The sequence below is a fragment of the Phymastichus coffea genome, unplaced genomic scaffold, assembly GCF_024137745.1.
Source record: "Phymastichus coffea isolate CEN01 unplaced genomic scaffold, Cenicafe_Pcof_1.1 PCOF00052, whole genome shotgun sequence".
NCBI lineage: Eukaryota > Metazoa > Arthropoda > Insecta > Hymenoptera > Eulophidae > Phymastichus > Phymastichus coffea.
The window spans coordinates 1,048,158-1,068,898 of NW_026706863.1; the positions used below are offsets into that span (position 1 = coordinate 1,048,158).

Here is a 20,741-nt window from a genome sequence, read left to right on the forward strand (position 1 = left end):
AGGCAGAAATATTAGCGATCAAATAATGTACTGTCGGTTTATTTTTATGGCATATATCATAGAAAGTTTGTCTAAATAGTTTTGCAATTCATGCCACGTCATAATGATCAGTTTATGGTATATTTAAATATACGGTTGAAAAATATTATCAGTTTCTTCATTCGAATTATAATTTATTTTTCAAATCTACGATCAATCGTTATTTTTAGAACTTAGACTAAAAACTTACGTGAGCCAAAATTCTTTCAAGATTTCTATATATTTAGATAACAACAAGTTACAAGTAGTAAATTTAATAGTCAATATAAATAGATAAAAATAAACTCAAGGCTAATTACCTTAATAGCATCGATGTTATTATACATATGAAGTCTATAATATTCTATTATCGTATTCAGAAACTTTTGAATAATATTTTTTATTTTTTAATTTAAGTTTTCCTAAAAGATTAAATTTGTATAAAGTTATAAATCTGTTTGCGAGTGCCTTCTTGTGTATCTAGATTTATAGAACAAGGTAAATCATCTTTCTCGTCATTTAAGTTTTATGGAGTTTATATAGTAATAGTATATAGTAACACCTTGAGTGTGATTTTATTAATTACTTTTTGTTGAAATTTTACAAAAATGACATTAACTAAAATAATTGTGTGAAATAATTTACGATTATGAAAATTTCTTAGTTCTAAGATTACAAAGAAGAGGTCTTTAGTTATTTTGAGATTTATTAGATCTTCGTCTATGTCTTTTATCAATCTCATTTTGAACAAACACCGGATCGTTCCAATACTGCACTTCACCACTACCATATACCAAAAAGATTAAATAGCTGAAAGTCCCAACTCCAAACATGATCCAAAATCCTAATGTCCATTCACTCAATGTCTGATTAGGTGTTATAATTCCAATGACGTAAAATCCGACAATTCCCGTCAATCCTCCCATTCCATTTGACAAAGCCATGATCGTGCCTGCATAATTTGGACTTAGATCCAAAGGATTTGACACAATACTAGGATAAGCGCAACCAAGAAGTCCCATTGATATGACGAACATCCCGACAACTAATGATCGATTGCATCCGGCATATGAAGCTGCAATGTTGAACGCTGCGGATACGGGCAACGCTAGAAAGGAGAAAAATTTCCGTACCATCGTTGTAGATACGTTCCTCTTGGAAATTAAATAATCTGCCAACCATGGAGTTGTACTGGCACCAATCCACATACATAAATACACGAGGGAGGTGTAATAACCATTGTTTTCGACAGAAAATTTCAATATACCACTCATATATTTGGGCAAATAGGTGATCATACTGAGGTTCAACCAACCAAAACCAATTGTTCCGATGGCTACTGCCCACACCGGCTTCGATACTATAATTTGACGCCACGGTAATGTTGGTGGGTTCACGCGTGTGTGCTCGTTCATACTTTCTTTCAAGTACTTCATCTAAAAATAATTCATTTCAATTATTTTTTATATTATAATCGCAATTGAATAATATATAGAAAATTTCTTTCGAGTATTTAATAATAAAAAATGTATTGTTTTCAAAAGTACAATTAACCTCTTTTTCAGTGACGAAAGGATGAACTTGAGGGCTATTGTAGCACAAAAACAACCAAAAAATGTACCATATAATACCAGGAATTCCCATCACATAGAAAACCAAAGGCCAACCGATACTAGAATACTGCAGAATCCAACCGGACACAGTCGTCGCAAAAATTGTGCCAATCATAAGCGAACCATAGACAAATGAGGCTGTTCTTGATCTTTCATTTGGTGGAACCCAATTGGCTAATAGAACATTGGTTGCTGGAATAGTGATGCCTTCACCAAGGCCCATTAACATTCTAAGAATAATTAGTGCTGTAAAGTTGCCAGCATAGACTGCTGCAGGTGTTAGGATCGTGAAAATCGCAGTGATTAAGATTCCAAAACCTAAAGTATGTTTGCCACCATAATTTTCGGCGATGTAACCACCTGGTAGATGCGTAAGAACATAGCCCCAGTAAAACGATGATAGAATCAAACCCTGGAAATGCAATCTATGCGGTAATGATACCGAGTGGATTTATAAAAAAGCTTGAAAAGTTTGTATGAGAAAAAGAGAATTTAATGTATCAAGATTATAATAAAAAAAAATACATACCAATTTTTTTTAATTTTGCATATTTTATTTACATTTACAGTTGGAAAACATATCTTTGAGAATATTGTTTTATTATCTATCTTGTGATTCAAAGAATTTGAAATTTCAGAGACATAGAAAGCTTGAGCAAGCTCTGTAGTCTTGATAAGGATTTTGGATTATCATACCTGAGTGTATTGGTCCCAATTGTAAGTATCCTTAGATGTATTCATGGAATTGGTATTCCCTCCATTGATACTGTTATTGCTCGGTAATGCGATATTGTCATAAGTACAAACATCGTTATGAGCGACAGTTATATTAGCATTGCTGACCATTTCTGTAATTGCAATCGATAGACAACTTCGCATTGCATATGCATTGAACAGTCCCAGAAAGCACATCAGAGCGAACACATATCTTTGTGGAATGTGGGAGCCTGTGTTAATTTTATTTTACCAATAATAAAGCTGAAATCAGCTGTAAAAGTCATCGTTGAAACCATAATAGTAAAAACACTTACACCATATGTTCACATCACTGAAAATTTCATTCACTGTCATTGTCATCGTGAACGGGAACAAGCAAACTGTATCACTCAAGTAACGCGTTGTACTGATTAAATAATTTTTCCCGTCAACTGATAAGATTGCAAGTATTATAATCACCTTTATTTGTTGAATCCGTTTTAATATTGATAAACAAGCATAATAAAATAGTTTATATCCTTATCGATCATATCTTTTATTTTTTTTCCAGAGCAAGTATACATGCATGTTTCAGACAAAATAGTTGAACGGATTCGTTTTAGAAAAGTTACTTCTCAATAAGTGTGTTTTCTTTGCTTCCAAACAGACTGCGTGCAATTGAATACGCACTTGAAATAAAGCTATAGTTAATAAAGCATAATAAAGATCAATTACTCTTTCTCCTTATATACGTTACTGCTGAATAAATATATTGCGACAAAAATAATGTAATTTTTCACGATTTTGAACACTTGTTAGTAGCTTGCTAAATAATGTTAATCAAACCGACGGAATGTTGTTGATCATGAAAAAAATTTTGCTCATGTATACGGTAATAAGATATTTGCATAAAAATAAGTACAAGCAGTAATACATTTGCTATTATGTACAGAATTTTTATGATTAGTTATAGTATAATATTCTGGATCTTCTCAATTTGATAATTGAACTTAAAGAAAGTTGAACAAATATTGTGGAAAATTCCACCGTATATTTAATGATTGTTGTAGCAAACGAGTTGAGGGAAACGAGAAGTTTGTGAATAATTTTGCTTATCTTTAGAACTCGTCAAGTATAATAGAATTAGTACGTTTGACAAATCGTAAATTGTAATTTATCCAAACGGAAATTACAATTACAATACAACAATCTAACTTTATTTTATAAACACAGGCCTCTTTTTAGTTAATAAAATCGGAATGCTTCAATTTAGGTAATAAAATCAGTTTTGAAAAAAAAAGTACCAAACATGACCAAATATTTCGAAAATTGTTCCAGATAGATAATCCGTTTTAATAATATATTAAATAATGATAATATAATAATAATATATAGAATTATTTTTAATCAAACTCAACGTTGAACGTGAGTTTAGTAAAAATTTGTAAATAATTGAAACTCAACTACAAAACTTAGAGTTTTGTAAATTAATTAATTATAAAATCTTAATCTTATTTATCGAAACATATAGTTGTCAAAATGGTCAGTTAATACACTTAGTTTTCTTTTAAAGTTTAAGTTGTACTTTTGAGTCTAAATTTACTTGAGTATTAGATACAAATTGTGAATGTAATTAAAAATATAATTAAAAAATCTAGAATTTTAAAACAATTTAAATCACATTTTATTAAAAAATCTCGCGAGTATGTGAAACTCAGGACAAAGATTCTAAAATATTTATAAGTCTTTCGAAAATAAGAAAAAATCAAACCAGTCGAAGACGATATAGGATAATGACTAGACTTTTAATAATATTGTGCGTTCCGCAGATTTAAAAAAACAAGTTGTTCTTGAAGTAAAAAATTAGTAATAATACCACATTTTTATACATATTTGATTATGTTGCCGGTAGTGATTCATAATATTTATAACGATATTATTAGCACCAGCGTAATCAGATAATATAGATCTTAAAAAATGTATCTATTAGAGTCACGGTATTATTGCCTCATAAATTCTAACTATAACCTATAATTAATTAACGATCTTTAACTTCCTTAGGAATAAGGTAAAATACTATTGATGATTTAACTGTGAATCTCAGTTTTAAAACAAATAACATTGGTTTTACACTCGATGATGGAATTTTGGGAATTTGAGCTTTTTACCAGGTAAGAATATAATTGTGATAATCTACACAAATATTTATATTAAAATGTTAGTTTATTCATCAAAAAGGTTGGAGAGATAAGTTAGGAGAAAAGGTAGGAAGAAAACATAGTTTATTTGGGTCTTCCGTAAGAGACCGCAGTGGGACGGTACGACAAAGGAGATCTCTAACTTTTAATCATGGAAACTGTATATGTTTTTATACTTTTAGTAGATAAGGTTTATTTTTAAACTCGAGAGCTACGTATCTATTATTTGTATTACTTTTTAATTAAGCATGGTTGCGTGCGTCGATTGAGAATTATAAGTTACGTATTACTACTAACTTTTTTATTTTAAAAATTTATGGTCGAGGTTTTTCTAATTAAGAATACATGATGAAGTACACAATCACTCTCGACCTTGCGCTGTGAAAAATTTGTAAATTTTCCAAGCCCAAGCTTTCTTAGTACGCTTTTTCGAAGTCTTTAAAATATTAAGTTTATCTTGGTCTAGAAATCATTGACTTCAATAAATTGTAATTGCAAAAATAATTTCAATATTTAGTAGTTTTTAGATTTCAGAAGAGAATCTATCAAAGATTTAGATGTTGACTAGTTTTTTTATTTGTTTATTTTATAATTTTTAATTAGTACGAGTTTCGGGTCATTCTAATACTGTATTTCTCCAGTGTCGTAGACCATGAAAACGCACAGCCATAAGCACCATCATATCGAACACCAACAAGTCAACTATATATATTATTAGCATACTTCAAAATTAATCACGATACCACAGTCGTCAAAATTGTGCTAATCATTACAGAAACGTAAATAAATGAAGCAGTTTCGTTTTATCTTGTGTATAGTCCATTCGGCTAATAAAACATTGACCTAGATAAATCACTAAATGAGTCACACCTTCACTAAAGCTCATGAGTATCCTAAGAATAATCAATGCTGTTGAATCTCCAGCGTCTACTGCAATCGGTGTTAAGAATTACAGTGATAAAGATTCCAAAACGTAAAATGTGTTTGTCATTATATTCTCAGCTATAAATGCCTCTGGCAGAGGAGTAAGGAATATAGTAAAATTAAAAAGAATTATAAAATAAGAAATTCTTAATAGAATGACGAAAATATCATATCCTATAATCAGATAAGGATGTTGACACAATGTCTGAACAGAGCAAAAATTGTTTCTTCATTGTCGAAACGTCGAAACAATGATACCTGGGTATACTCGCTCCAGTTGTAAGTTTCCATTATTGTATTTGTCTACTTGTAACAACCGTTAATGTCACTACTGAGTAATGGAATATCGTCGTAAGTACGAGTATAATCATCGACCATTCTTTCCGAAGATGAACTGATCATTTGTGTAATGGTAATTAATAGGTAACGTCACGTTTCGTACCAATTGAATAGTCCAAAAAACATATACCTAAATGGAATGTTGAAGTCTGACTTTGTTTTGAATAACAATGAATGATAAAGTAACTGTCAAAGATGCTGTTGACAATGGATGTGGACACCATTTCTTGATACAAGTGGAAACCTCTGTTGTTGTCATTGTGAACGATAATGTGTTCTTCTTTATCCAATGTCTTTAGCAGTACTGAGTAAACATTAGCGTATAAATCAATAAGATTGTGAATAAGTGATAGAGTTATAATTAGAATTTCGTTAGTTTACATAAGTATTAGTTGATAAGCACACTTATAAATATTTATGTGTTTTAAAGAACACGAAAACAATGAAACATTGATAAGCGGTAAACAATGCATAATTTTATTTTGAAAAGTGTAAATTATTTCCAATACGTTTACTCGTAAAAAGATTGGTGTTATTTAAGAAACAAAAGCAGTTTTGAGAATTGGAAGATTTTAGGGAAAAGAAATAATAAAATTTTTACAATTGAAATTAATGATCTCTTTGATAATTTTGATTTAATGAAAAATAAATATTTATATTGCAAACGAACATCAAGAAATATTCTCATTATACCAAAGGCCAAATATTTTTTTTTTCTGTAGTGGTGGTTCAAAATCAATGCAAGTGTTTATCAAATAAAAAACCGTTTAAATTTTTAATAAAGAAATTCAGTGGATTCAGTTTTTTATCTTCTCAAGTAAAATTATCAACTAAGTCGTCAATTATTTTTTCTCGTAACGATATTTTAAAAGCTCATGCTTTTTTGAATAACTTATTACAATATAATATAACTAATTTGTTTCATATCAAATTTTAAAAACATTTTCAAATTATGCGGTTAAGTTAATACAAATATTACAAATGAAACCAAAGTATCCTGTAATTTTTTATTTCAGAATAAATACATATTTTTCAAGATACAGAATTTTAGAATTTTCAAAATTCTATTCGAGTCGACAACCTTTCCCAGTCTCATATCAGGTCTCATGCCTTTTATTTTTAGGCAATGCTATGCTGAAAATAGTTCGCTGACAAGTCAGTACAAACGCGAGGTTGGTGCGTTCACATGTGAAAATCTTGAAGATCGTTAGAAAATTGTTGTTACGTTAAATAGAGCATACAAGTTGTGGCTTCGAATATGATATTTTTATCATATTGACTAGGTATTGTAATTTTTTTCCATTCCTTTGAAGAAGTTTGAATATACGTAAGGCGTGTGCTTGGCACGGGAGTTTTATCTGTTTTCATTAAAAGAAGGATTGGTTTGTATATATAGATACACATAAGATAAATAAACTATAAAAGAGGTTTTTAGCTCTCAAGATCTTTACCATGAGTAACTACGAGTATGTGGTATACTAAAAAGAGGTGAATAAACTTTTTTTTATTCCTTATTTGATATTAATCTCAAAACGTTTTCTGGCTGTTTGTTTCATAGTAATCCTATGTTTTGAAAAACTTATATAAGAGCTTTTGCAAACATAATTCACTTATTAGTTAGTTGTAATATAATTCACTTTGTAATGTAGAAGAAAAATAATTATACTTTAAGTTAATAAAATTTAGTTGAAGAAACTTGAATTGCTACTAAAAACTAGTGGAATAGTTAATTTTGAATTAATTTAGTTGCATGATTCACTTTCGATGTTAATTTGTATAATGCTTTTATTATAAAATTGCTCAGAATAGGAATTATTATTATCACTTTTAATTACGATTACTTCAAAATAAATGTTATATGTATTTTTTATTTAGTGTCTCCATATTCAATTTTTTACATTTGTGCTCGAAAATGTGAAATTCATTTATTCTTATGTTCAACTAACGTAGGAATATTTAATAAAATTGTGTGCACAGATGACGTAGATAATTATTGATAAATTTTATTACAATATTATTCATATATACATGAGTCTGAATAAACGTAATGACAATATATACCAATTGTCATGTTATAATTGTTCCGGTAAGGAAATTATGCTCTGTATTAAATTAACCACAGTAATAGAAGTATTTACAAGTTATTTTAGAATAAAAATTAAAAAATAATAATAAAAGTAACAAAAGCCGCGTAACATTGACGCCAATCGTAATTATACTAAATCTTTGCCTGACCAGTTTTCCGCCTTTCTTTTTTATCGATCTCAGCTTGGACGAATCCTGGATCATTCCAGTATTCCACTTCACCACTACCATATGCTAAAAAGACTAAATTGCAAAAAGTCGCGACGGCGAATAAAATCCAAAACACCAATCTCCATTCAGCCAGTGTCTGATTAGGTGTAAGAACTCCAATGATATAAGGTCCGGCAATTCCCGTTAACGCCGACAGTCCATTAGTCAAAGCCATAATGGTACCGGCATAATTAGGACTCAAATCTAGTGGATTAGTCATAACGCTTGGATACGCACTGCCCATAAGTGTCATCGATAAGACAAACATCGCGATAACTAATGTTCGATCGCACCCTGCATAGGAAGCTCCGACGATAAATGCCGCAGAGATGGGTAAAGCAACAATAGAGCCAATTTTCCGTACTATCGTTGTAGATACATTCCTCTTTGAAATAAGATAGTCTGCTAACCAAGGCGTTGTATTGCCACCAATCCACATACATAAGTAGACAAGAGAGGTGAAGTAACCATTGTTCTCTACGGAAAATTTTAAGACGCCACTCATGTATTTAGGTAAATCGGTGATTATGCTGAGGATCGACCAGTTAAAACCGATCAACGCTACAATTACTGCCCACAGCGGTTTCGACGCCAGAATGTGACGCCACGGCACTGCTGGCGGCTTCTCGTGCGTGTGTTCGTTCATCCGTTCTTTTAGATAGTCTACCTGTTGGCATTACAATCGAATTATGTAATGAATCATTATTGCGAAAATCGATTATCTATTTCAACGGATTGCAAATGCGTCTTGATGAACAAATATAGTGTAATTTGATTATAATTCAATTGATAATTTTTGAATTGTTAAATAATCTGAATTATTTATAAATAACACGTGTTAACAACAGTTTTATGCTTTATGTGTTACTAGACTAATTTGCGTAACTAGGCTTCTTTGTGTAACTATAAGCTAATTTGATTTCGAATTGATGTGACGAATGATGGCACTAATGTGCTTCAGAATAAAATGTAATTTTGATTATGAAAACTCGAAGATAGCTCAAGCTACGATGTAATCGAAGTCAGTTTCATTTACTTTCTTTTTATAGCAACAACTGATAATATGAAACATCTTTAAGTCTTTTATCATTCGTTATCACGCAGGCTACAATCCTACAGCGCAAACCAATCAATGTAATTGCTAATTTTTATCGAATTATTCTTAAAATTACATTCTTCTCGATGACAATTTAATTGAAAGTTATCAGTCATTAACAATAGAAACATTAAAAAAAAGTTCTGAAAGTAGTTGTTAACAAAAGGAGCCCAAATAAATTGGACTTCTAATTATAAAATAGTTTATAACACTATAGCTATCCATCAAATATACCACAATGCATTAAGACGTCATTAGAAATTATTATCGTTGATTTCATTTATCGTTTTTCACCATCTACTTGATTTTATTTTAGTTTTCCAACGTTTTCGTCTTCAACACTTCTAGCACAATAAAAAATACTCATAATTATATTTAAAAAACCATAACGTACCTCCTCTTGAGTTATAAATGGATGATCTTGTGGGCTGTTATAGCACAAAATTAACCAGATCAAGAACCAAATAGCACCGATGACACCCATCACATAAAACACCAAAGGCCATCCAATACTAGAATACTGTAGAATCCATCCAGATACCATAGTCGCGAAAATCGTTCCAATCATTGCGGATGCGTAAACAAACGAAGCGGTTCTTGATCTCTCTTCTGGTGGTGCCCATTTAGCTAAAAGAACGTTGATGGCAGGGTAAGTGATGCCTTCACCGAGACCCATAAGTATCCTAAGAATAATCAATGCTATCGAGTCCCCAACATAGACTGCTGCTGGTGTCAAGATCGTGAGAATCGCAGTGATTAGAATCCCAAAACCTAAAGTGTGTTTACCACCATATTTTTCAGCTATGAAACCACCTGGTAGATGAGTAAAAATATAACCCCAGTAGAATGATGATAGAATCAGACCCTATAATTACAAAATTAATATTAATTAAAGAAGTTAGAATGTTGAACCAATATCTGAGAAAACAAAACAATACCTGAGTGTATTCACTCCAATCGTAAGTTTCTCTCGTTGTATTTGCGTGGATAACACCACTACCACTGTTATCGGTACTGCTTTTACTGGGTAATGGAATATCATCGTATGTACAAGCGTCGTCATCTATAACTGCTTCCGAAGACGAACCGACCATCTCTGTGATAGCAATCGATAGGCAACTTCGCATCGCGAATGCATTGAACAGTCCAAAGAAGCACATCAGGGCGAATACATATCTTTGAGGAATTCTGGCGCCTGAATTTTGGTTTTTGTTTATGATAATAATAAAATTAAAATTAAGTGTTGAAGTTGCAAGTTAGAAAATATCAAAAAACACTTACACCATTTTTTCACGTCAGTAAAAATTTCAATCACTCTCATTGTCAAAATAAATGGGAATAGGGAACGATATCAGTAGGTTAAATGGTTTGTGAACGATTACGCGTGTTTCACTGTCTGATGGCTTTAGTAATACTGACTAAGCGGCAAGCATGCTTTACAACTTTATATTACTTCACGTGTTCTACTAAAGAAACGCGAGAGCGGGAAAGAGGATAAAAAATGTACACACGTTTGTTGCTTTGCCAAAGTTTGTTTAACGTTTGAGTAGCTTTTAAATTTTTTTTTTTTTTTTAATTTTTCGATAAGAAAGAATGTGAAACAATGTATTAAATTTTCGTTCATGTTCATGTGCACGATGATACGCAGGTTTTCAATCGGTTACAAGACTTGACATTGCGTGTGGTTTCAAGGCTTACTCATCAATGTTTGCATATAAATGTGCGTGAAAAGTTTGGAATATATTAAATTTGCTATTATGAGAAATTTTATTCTTTTTCTAGTATTCCAGTAAATGACTGACTTTTGCATATCTATTTCTTTTATTTTTGTGGCATGCCTTGCATTGAAAGCAAAAAATATTTGCAATTAAATGAATATATATTGTAAATATTGTACAATTACAAGTTTCGTACTCTGCTGTATGCAACTTGTATTGTATCGGACCATAAGTTTTCTGAACCTTTCAATAACAGCCAGCTAAATTATTATAATTGAACTAAGAAATAGTTACTAGAAATTTTCTAAAAAATTAAACTGTTTTAAAATGAAGAGCAAACACATGACATACTAGGTGATGACTGGCTACATTTGTTGGTTGAGCGTTTATCTTATCTTTAAAAATCATTATGTACAAAAGTCGGAAAACTTTATAGAAATAGCGTAACTGATAGATCTTGTAATATAATTTTTTCAAGTATATACACTCGATTCCACATAAGTGATACTCTACAACTATTCATTTTTGGAGAAATTGAAATACCTCCAAAAGAAGTGATGGAATTATAATTTTTAATTTTTATGAGCTCGAAATTTTTCTTATTTTTTATTATCTTTTATCACCATCACTGTCCAAACGTCAATTAAGATAAACTAAATAACCCATTGATATTATTTGAGAAAAAAAACGATGTAACGAGTTGATTTGAATCTATTTGTGGTTTCCTCACGTATGTGTCAAAATCATTAAATGCAATAGTAACCGTGTCCTACGGCTTCATTTATGTCATAGACACTCACAACTCAACACTCTGCTGTGCACTGGTTCCATGTTGTCATGAATGATCTGCATCAATTTCCATCACGTTTTATATGAATTCTAAGATTCAACAGTTCGACGAACGTTCACCGACGTTGAGCGCAAGTGTCATTACTTTGACAGCCAGGAGCAACTTTAAGCCAGACTGTTCTCAACATCCTTGGAAGCATTGCCGCTAACGCTTTTCCTCAGTTCCTTGAGCACATGGCAACCGACAGCATCGTGAGTAGTGCAAGACAGCTCACGGCGAGAGCCAGCGTTTGCCGTTAAAAATACAAATGAAAGCATTGTTATTGCTTCTGTCAGAGCATCTGCCATGTGAATCGTTTAGAGGTAGAGTAATTAATTAAATGTTGAAATACGTCGGTCACAAAGCAAATCATTTGTCATTATCATTTCAAATAACATCGTGATAATTGATTTAGCTCTTTTCAGCTTTTTCTACTTTGCCTATCGTTTGTATTAAGTTTCAATGCTGCAACACAATTTTTCATATCTTTATTTATCTCTATTGTTCTTTGATATTTAATATACCTCTTATACAATAATTTACAACGGAGTATGCAAAATGTGGAATGTTTCTTACTGAATAGAACGTGATAAGTAATTGATTTACGCTATTGCATTTTTTACAAACTTTACTGAATTTTTGATTGTGATTAATGTAACTGCGTCAAAAGTTTTTAACTGCATTTAAATCAGATATACACGGTCAATTTATAGTTTAATTAAATAATCACGGGAAAATTGAAAACCCATTCTTTACACAGTCGTCCCAAAAATTACAGAAAGCTCAACAACCTATTAATCAAAGGAGTCTCGTGTCCATCACCGAAGTCTGTATTCTTAGATGATGCCAAAATTAAGAATTTCGTATACGCTTGAATTCATGCGTTAGCGCATGTAAGAATGAAGAACTTTGTTTTTCATTACCAGGATGATCTTGAATTTAAAAAAAAAATAATCCTTTCATAATCCTTTTTCGACATTGATTACTAAGTTTGAAATGATAATTAGCTTGTAATAAATCGAGATGATTGAACTGCAAGTTTTTGAAATGGTATCAAAGTTTTGGTGTCGGTGAGACTTTATATTTACTCGCTATAATATTACAATGTTCTTGATGAGATTATCACATCTAATAAAAGCTTTTCTTCAAGAATAATGACTAGTTTGTAAGCTGAAAATAAACAGATTTCGGCGCTTGAGTGAAGGTTTTTTAAATGTGATAAATGCAAATGGCTGCATCAACAAGGATACTTTTATGTTTTTGAGGGTTTTAGTTGTACGCGTGCATGAGAGAAGTGTTTGCTTCTAGAATGTTGATTTCGCCTTCAAATTTGCGTATGCAATATTTAAAACGTGTTTCACTTGCGTGTCTAGCAATAATTCGATATTATTAGTTGAGAGCTTGCAGGTAGAAAATTAAATTTTTTTTCCCAAATGCCGAAGAACCAATCAAGAAAGCTGACAAATAGCAAACAGTAATTATTCTTGAAAATATTAATTCCGAAAAGCGCACTCATACAAAGTTTTGTACGAAACAAAAGGAATTTAAGTGAAGAAAATTTCAATATTTTCAATTTGTTCTCCAAATAACTATTTATAATCTATACTATCATCGATAGAAAATAAGAAAGCACTTTAGTTCGTTATAGCTATTGCGATAACAAGCGAATTGCATTAACAAGTCACAAGAATTTTTAACGTTTCTGCTAGGAAAATCATATGAAGGCCACTGCCGACCGAAACCGTTTTTTTTTTCTTTTTCTTTCACATCCGCTTGAAAGTTATTCGGAGCTTTCGTCATTGTGCTATACTGAAGCTAATTGCTCACGGAATTCCTTTCGTGCGTGGACCGTGCCACGCGACGATCTTTGTGCCAAAAGTGGCCCGAATGGTGCGCACATCCGACCGCGTGTGTCTTTCCTTTGCGAGGTCACTGAGATTTTTGTCATTTTTTTATTTGTGAACGAGAGGTGAATAGAAGATCCGAATTCATATTTTTGCTCTGACTTTGCTTGGATTGAATGACAGTAGTCTAGTCATTTTCAGAATATGAATAAATGTTGCCTCTTGATAGTATAATCTTTAGATTTTGTATAAATTTGAAATTATAGAACTGTATAACTGTGATTTTATCAGATAAACGATATTATTTTGTATATCTCTTTAAATATTAATGGTATATATAATGATAGAATTCTATAATAAAAATAATTCATTTTGTATTCATCTCCTTGATGACTATTATCAAATAGTGTCGTTTATGTAGAAGAAGTAAGAAATTTAGTTAGATAGATTTCATTTTAATCTAACTGAATTTTGTACTTAGATTTTATTAGATGCTATTTATTTTAATGGGGATTATTTTGTTCTTTATTGAGAATGAACAACGATAACGAATGTTGTCAAAATATTTAAGATGTTATAAAAGCTATCTTGAAAAATATGATAGCTGTAATTATTAAACCCGAATATGAAGCACAAAAATATTTAGCCGATCAGCTATCGTGGTCTAAGATAACGAAAACCGTTGAATACCGCCGCCGTCCCTGAGAATAAATGCAAACGTTTTCCCGACGAATCATCATTCTCTGAGATTCTTCCATCTCCTTAAATTAAGCACAACCACCGAGATAGTGACGCAAAACGAGTGAAAAACAGTATTCTAATTTGGTCGCGCAAGCTCTTTACTTCCGGACATCGCGCGCGCTCGCCTTTTACGGGCAGCCCGCACATCCGCCTCGCGCTCGCGCGACAATAATTTTCAGGATGAGTAAGCCTTTTTCTGCATGCGAAGCGCGTCTCATACATTATTGCCGATGATGTATGTGCGTTCGCGACAAAGCGAAAACACACGCGAGGTATTTCTGGGCAACTTCCGAACTATTCTCGTCAAATGCCTTTTCCACTATGCCGTTTATAACGACGATGACGGCGTTTGAGAAATTTTGGAGCTTTCTCACACGATTTGCTTACTCACAGAGCGGAGTTTACCCACCCATTGCGGAATTATTATGTGAATTGCGATGCTCTTTGATGCGTCACGACTTTATTTTGGGTATGTTGTTATCCGATAAAGGGTGATGACGCGATCTTGTCTTGCTATAAAAATAGTTATGGGTTTGATTATTATTTTTTACAATATGATTTAGGGATATTTAATACCATAAAGTTCACTGCTAAAACAAAGATAACGCAATAAATATGCTTATAAAGAGTTTTCTTAACTATTCAAATGTTTACTCTTGATCTTTCCTAATCTTCATCTGATGGGAGGGGAACTAAATCTAAATCAAGATTTGACGTAAATCCCGAACGATACAAATATCGAGGGATATATTAGTGCAATCAAAGTTTTGACGTCGTTGACTTGTGAAAATAAATAAAATGAGAAAAGTGTATAATAAATTGATTTTTTATAGCTCAATCTGGCAACAACTTTTCATCTCTCATATCAAAATGCAATTACATCTCACAAACAGAAAGTCATAACATAAAGTTACTCTATTATTAAAAAAATATGTGAATTGTATTCATTTTGAGAACCATAAATACAATTAAATGTAAAACATAAAAAATGTATAAAACGTTGTTCACTAAATTGCCAAAATTCCACTCAGAAAGAAAAAAGTTGTTCTTGGCTCCTGCATCCCGTGCAATTAGTACAAAACTTGCTGCAGCTTTGACGCGTGACGGCAGAAAATTATTATCGATAGTATACACGCGTAAAGAAGTAAATCAACGAATGGTTAACACGAGTAGTCACGTGATCTTCACATGTATCGTCGTTTTTCTTCCCGAAAATCCGTTTTGTGGTGCCAAATTTGCGAATTTCGAAATCGGTTAAAGCACATCGACTTTCCTCGATGTGCTTTTCATTCATATATTTTACGTACCTTCTTGTCTTTGGTAATGGTGAATTTTCTCGACAATGCGTTTCAAAAGAGAAATTTGATTTTGTCGTCAATTTTGTAAGCTATTAAGCTTTTATCACCTTAATATAAGTTATCAAAGCCGTCGATACACGTAGAATTTCATTGACAATAATTTATATGATTGCGAATTTTGATGAAGAAGAAAAATTAGGAAGAATTATGTTCTTTTCTGCGATTAATTACAATTATTTTCTTGGAAAAAACGGAGATAAAATTAATCTGTCGGAACATAAAAAATCAAAATAGCTTATCAATCTCAGAGCTTGCATTCTTTGTTTGCCTTACCGGCTGTGAGACTTTTTCTATTGGATAATTCTATGTTGTGAACAAAAAAAAAGAAAAAAATCCGAACGATTAGTCATAAACTATCTCAGTTTAAGAAGACAAGCAAAGTTTGACGCTCTCTTTCAATGTCGATTCTCTTAGCTTCTTCTTTTGCCAGAAAGCGTGTGTTTAATTATATTTAAGGAATTTCCAACACTGCGGGTTCGTCAGATTATAAAAGCGTAAAATTAACCGAATGGAATGTGAATACCGATTGTCGAGATTTCTGTCAGCTTGCGACGTTTTGAGGGAGAGCTTTGTTCGATAAAAGGTCAGCGATTTATTTGGTTTTCATTCTTTTATGTAAAGCTGGTAAATTTATGTTGAATTCTACTGTGCGTAAAATAATATTAGGGATAAATAATAAATTATAATGCGTTGTGAATTTTTGTTGATATTAACATTAAAACAATTAGTAAGAATTACGATACGATATGTACTTTTGATTACTTTAGGTCTAGTGGTATTACCAACGTACAAGAATAATACAAAATCGTATAAACTTCATCAGTGAGATATTGTATACATAACGATTAGTTATATAATTGTTAGATTAAAGCAATAAATTTGATTTTCTTTCGGGATAATTTACTTTGAAGATTCATTTATTTACAATGATTTCTTCACAATAAATTTTTATTTTTTCACTTCACACGAACTATATAAATTGATATTATGAATGCACCGATCTTCCATAACTAAAGGGATAAGATAGTCAAATATATTGGTTTTCGACTCGAAATTTACGTCAAAGTAACAACAGACTTGAAAGATTGCTCCACATTTGTCTATTCAACCTCGTGTTTTCATGCAAAAATGACAAATAAACAGAAGAACGAATAGAAAATGTAATAATTTAGCAACAAGGAAAACGAAAGAACCACTTGTTAAGTACCAATGAGTCAACGAATACGATTCGCAGCGATAAAGCTCGAAAATTTCGTGTGGTATAAGAATTCTTAGAACCGTCATCTCAAGCCCTCAAAAATTAAAAAGAAAACGAAATGCTTTCGCTTAACTGAAAAATCGCTGGCGTGACAGTGATTCACGCGTTGAGCGTCTAGGCCCGTCGTTGTTTGAAAGACGAATGGTTTCGTCTCGATATGATCGTCTCATCGTTTACGTTTGAGGTAAAAAGGCTTCTGGCATGGTATGAATATTGGCTCGGAAAAGCGAAAAGTGCTGCTGTCGGGAAGAGAGGGAGGCTGAGGACGTATAAAAAGCACCAGCCACACTCCAGGCGTCGTTTACTTGCGACTCGCGCGCTTAACTTGAACAACCCAAAACTTAGTGGGGACGACAACGGAGTTATACTCTTTTCGAATCTTTCTCATATCTTTTCAAATAACCACACGCAGTTGGACAGCAGCAAGAGACAGTAGTTTATTGTTAGTGTTTGTGTCGGTGCCAAACGATTTGGACAAAATATGTCGTCTCTCATGCTGGTGAGTTGTTCGCTATATGTATATTAGACAATAAGCCACGCATTCTGTTGCATTCTCAGAATTTCCGTTGCCCGGAATTTTTTCCAGTTATAAATTATTTCGCTCGATCCTTGGCATCATGATTTAGTAATTTAATTTTTCTTTCTTCTTTTTTTTACGGATCTTTCTTTTGATCTTGCTTTTAATCATTTTTCATCTGAGCGGTAAGAGAAAAGCAATACATTCAAAAGAAAAATATGACGATTTTTAGTAAATATCATAATTTGTCATTATCGTAGTTATAGAATTTTATTAAACATCTGTTTTAATATTCAATCTTTAATATTTAACATTCAATCTATTTTAATATTACAATTCTTGGCGCGATATGAACTGACAATTGTTAATCGAAGCCATCATGAAATGCTAAGTCGCAACAATCCAGCTTTTGCATCCTGCTTACCGAAACTTTCCGCTTCTGACCGAAGTCTGATCACCGCGTGCGCATGATAACCGAAAAAAAGGCGTCGCGTCACTGATTCACGTGCCGTGTGAATGAAAAAGAATTTTTGACAATTTGCCATAAATCGAGCTTTTATGGCCAGGGCCACGGTCGAGATCATCAGCATCTGGTGGCTGTCCAACTATCTCACTTTCTTGCACCCCATTCATCATCGCTATGTGCGCAAAAAGTACGTGCGATTGTGTCGCAATTCGCTCATGAAATTTTTCGTTAAGTAAGAAACAATAAAATAAACGTTGCATTTGTAACGAAAATTTCCAATTCACTTTGCCACAGTGCAGTCGTGGATCGATCATTGTCGATCACTAGAAAGCTAGCCTGTAGAGCACAGAGCTTTTCAGCTTCACAAACTTCGAATGAATTAGCCGATTGCTGCTTTGTTAGATAACTGCGGAAAAAGAAACGTAGCGTATCTTTGGCTGCAACGGGGTTAATCTTATAGCTGCTGAGAAGAGAGAGAGAGAGAGAGAGAGAGAGAAAGAGAGAGAACAAAGAAAAGAAGAGTGAATCAGGCGCTGTAAGTGCAGAAGAAAGCTTCTGGGCCAAAAACTCGATATATACGTACAGCATGCTTGGAGAGTGGATTGCGGCGGTGACATCTTGTGTGCTGTTGCAGTGCGTCGTCGTTGTTGCGGTCCGAGAGTGGCGTCTTGTGTGTGTGGATTAAGAAGCCTCGCAGTGAATGTCGCGCGCGCTGCTCGCTTGCAAGCTCGTCAGTGTACTCGTGAAGCTTGGCTCATCGAGGCACACGACCACCTCGTTAACCACCTCCGCCTTTTTTACGCGCTCCTCGCTCTCGCTGTTCTCCAATTCGCCACGACGCTTCCCGGCTTGAATTTGATATTGAATCTTTGCAAGTGGAATATTTCGCTTTTCAGTTTGACAATTTAACAATTACGTTCATGGGGCATTTTATTTTCTATATGTTGCAGGAATCGTTGAGCGAAAAAGTGGCCATGTTTGATCAGCATGCCAACAAACACATTAATAGCCAGTCTAAAAATCCATTTAGCTCTGGCTTGAACTTGCCAAAACCGACCTTCTCGAAAGAGGAGTATGGAAGGTAAGTGCGTTCTGCCTGTCAATTATTTTCAGGAACAGGAAGTTGTCCATCTCCCCCCCCCTCTCTCTTTTAAATTTCAGTGAAGTTTAAGGAGGTCGTTTATGTAGTTCCTTTAATTGGATTTCCTTTGACTAGCATATTTATACTTCTATTGAAAGTAGCTTAAATTTCACATAATCGATTTTCAATACATGCACATATCTATAAAGTCGGTTCCCTTCAAGATATCTCAACCGTTATACGAATTTTTAAGCTCCACGACACTCCTGTCAAACAGAAAAATAAATCAACTCACGTTCAAACCGTGTATCAAGCAAGACCAATGTCAAAAAACAAGTCTGCCAAAGCAAACACACTAATACGAGGAAAAAAATCCAAATTTTGCAGGCCGGCCGCAGGTTCAATGTCAGACATCAGAGGTCGCAAGGCAAATGCTCACATCCTCAAGGAGATTCTTGAATTGTGCGAAGTACTTGATCAGAATGGTACCCCATGCCGTGACCATCCAGAAATATTAGCTATTTCCTTTGGTGATCTGTTCAACCTTTACGTGCACATAAACGACAAACTCGTTGGTCTTCTACTTCGCGCTCGCAAGCAGAAACTCGTTGACTTTGAAGGCGAATGTCTCTTTCAGGTACGTTGTGTTCTATTTATAGTAGAAACTGTTGCTTCATAAGTCGATAGATTAACGCAGTCGGTAAAGGAGAATTCTGCTAGGAAAAGCTCGGGGAGTTTCTGAAAGCTCGATTATTGATATAGACATTTGCTTCCTTCTCATGTGAATATATACCAAACGATAAAATTCTCTTGTTTTTCAGAGGAGGGACGATCACGTGCCAATTTTCCTACTGAAGCCAATTAAAGAAATCAGAGAGGATTTCCGGCAGAGGCTCGATGCGCTTCATAAGGAGATCCCAAAATCGCCTAGTTAATACATGTATAAATATATATCAAGACTTTGTTATTTTAATATCGTTCGAAAGTATTGTTAATTAATCGACGAAAGCTTTTCATCAAATTGAGAACAAAAACTGCGTTTTTTACGTACGATATCAATTTTTATGTACAGTTCCACGATTAATTTATTTGTGAAAGTGAATTGATTATTGATAGGCTGAATGTGAAGTTTTATCAGAATTGGTTATGAATCATTGCAATTTTTATTTGCAAATTCCGTTGTAAATAGTAGAATGCCTGGTGATGGACGAGTGAGAAGTTAAAAAATTGTGATATTGTGGAGAAATATTCAGGCGTATAAATAACAAATATTTCTGTATGAGTAGTCTTTAAAAAATGAGAAATTCTTCGCTAGTTATTCTTCCAAAGATATAATAGAAAATTAGATAAAATAGGTGAATAAATAAATAGTATTTTTCAAGATATCGCATATAATTATTTTATATATACAGTTACTTTACAACGCACATGTTTAGTGACACGGTAGCTCATATTTCCATCGTAATATTTTTTCTTTATAATAAGATAGCGGCAGTGCCAGCGCAATACCTAAGTTTTTTCTTGTAAGGATACATAGTATAAGTATGCATACTAACAAAGTAGAAAAACTTGTCTCAAATGGTAATAAAACTTAGACTCGGAATTTTAGAGTATATTTAATATATGCTCTTCTTTTCACAATCGTTTATAGAGAAATAACGTAAAAAAATTGATTTTCGATAGATTAAATTTGTTCATAACTTATGTTTCAAGATTGATCATTGATATGTCGATATTGATAGAAACGTTT

General features: G+C 32.9%; 3 protein-coding genes across 6 annotated transcripts; 1 reads left to right on the forward strand and 2 right to left on the reverse strand.

Moving 5' to 3' along the window:
• Positions 1-458: 458 nt before the first annotated feature.
• LOC131665555 (sialin-like) lies at positions 459-2,727 on the reverse strand. The gene is made up of 4 exons (XM_058937494.1): positions 2,663-2,727; positions 2,328-2,578; positions 1,573-2,043; positions 459-1,454 (listed from the first exon to the last, which is right to left on the reverse strand). Exons 1-4 carry the CDS (start codon positions 2,706-2,708, stop codon positions 708-710), a joined length of 1,515 nt encoding a protein of 504 aa, XP_058793477.1. The 5' UTR covers positions 2,709-2,727; the 3' UTR covers positions 459-707.
• Positions 2,728-7,642: 4,915 nt separating this feature from the next.
• Positions 7,643-18,628, reverse strand: LOC131665552 (sialin-like). Of its 3 annotated transcripts, none has more exons than XM_058937489.1 (4): positions 17,001-17,109; positions 10,118-10,374; positions 9,574-10,044; positions 7,643-8,750 (listed from the first exon to the last, which is right to left on the reverse strand). In XM_058937489.1, exons 1-4 carry the CDS (start codon positions 17,095-17,097, stop codon positions 8,007-8,009), a joined length of 1,569 nt encoding a protein of 522 aa, XP_058793472.1. In that variant the 5' UTR covers positions 17,098-17,109; the 3' UTR covers positions 7,643-8,006. The 3 variants fall into 3 exon arrangements, with proteins under 3 accessions (XP_058793472.1, XP_058793474.1, XP_058793473.1); XM_058937491.1 differs by lacking the exon at positions 17,001-17,109 and adding an exon at positions 18,494-18,628 and having other exon boundaries at positions 7,644-8,750; XM_058937490.1 differs by lacking the exon at positions 17,001-17,109 and adding an exon at positions 10,461-13,675 and having other exon boundaries at positions 7,644-8,750.
• LOC131665553 (actin-binding Rho-activating protein-like) lies at positions 17,234-20,341 on the forward strand. 2 transcript variants are annotated; one of them, XM_058937492.1, is made up of 4 exons: positions 17,234-17,426; positions 18,861-18,991; positions 19,379-19,628; positions 19,813-20,335. In XM_058937492.1, exons 1-4 carry the CDS (start codon positions 17,409-17,411, stop codon positions 19,924-19,926), a joined length of 513 nt encoding a protein of 170 aa, XP_058793475.1. In that variant the 5' UTR covers positions 17,234-17,408; the 3' UTR covers positions 19,927-20,335. The 2 variants fall into 2 exon arrangements, with proteins under 2 accessions (XP_058793475.1, XP_058793476.1); XM_058937493.1 differs by lacking the exon at positions 17,234-17,426 and adding an exon at positions 18,652-18,781 and having other exon boundaries at positions 19,813-20,341.
• The last annotated feature ends 400 nt before the right edge of the window (positions 20,342-20,741 follow it).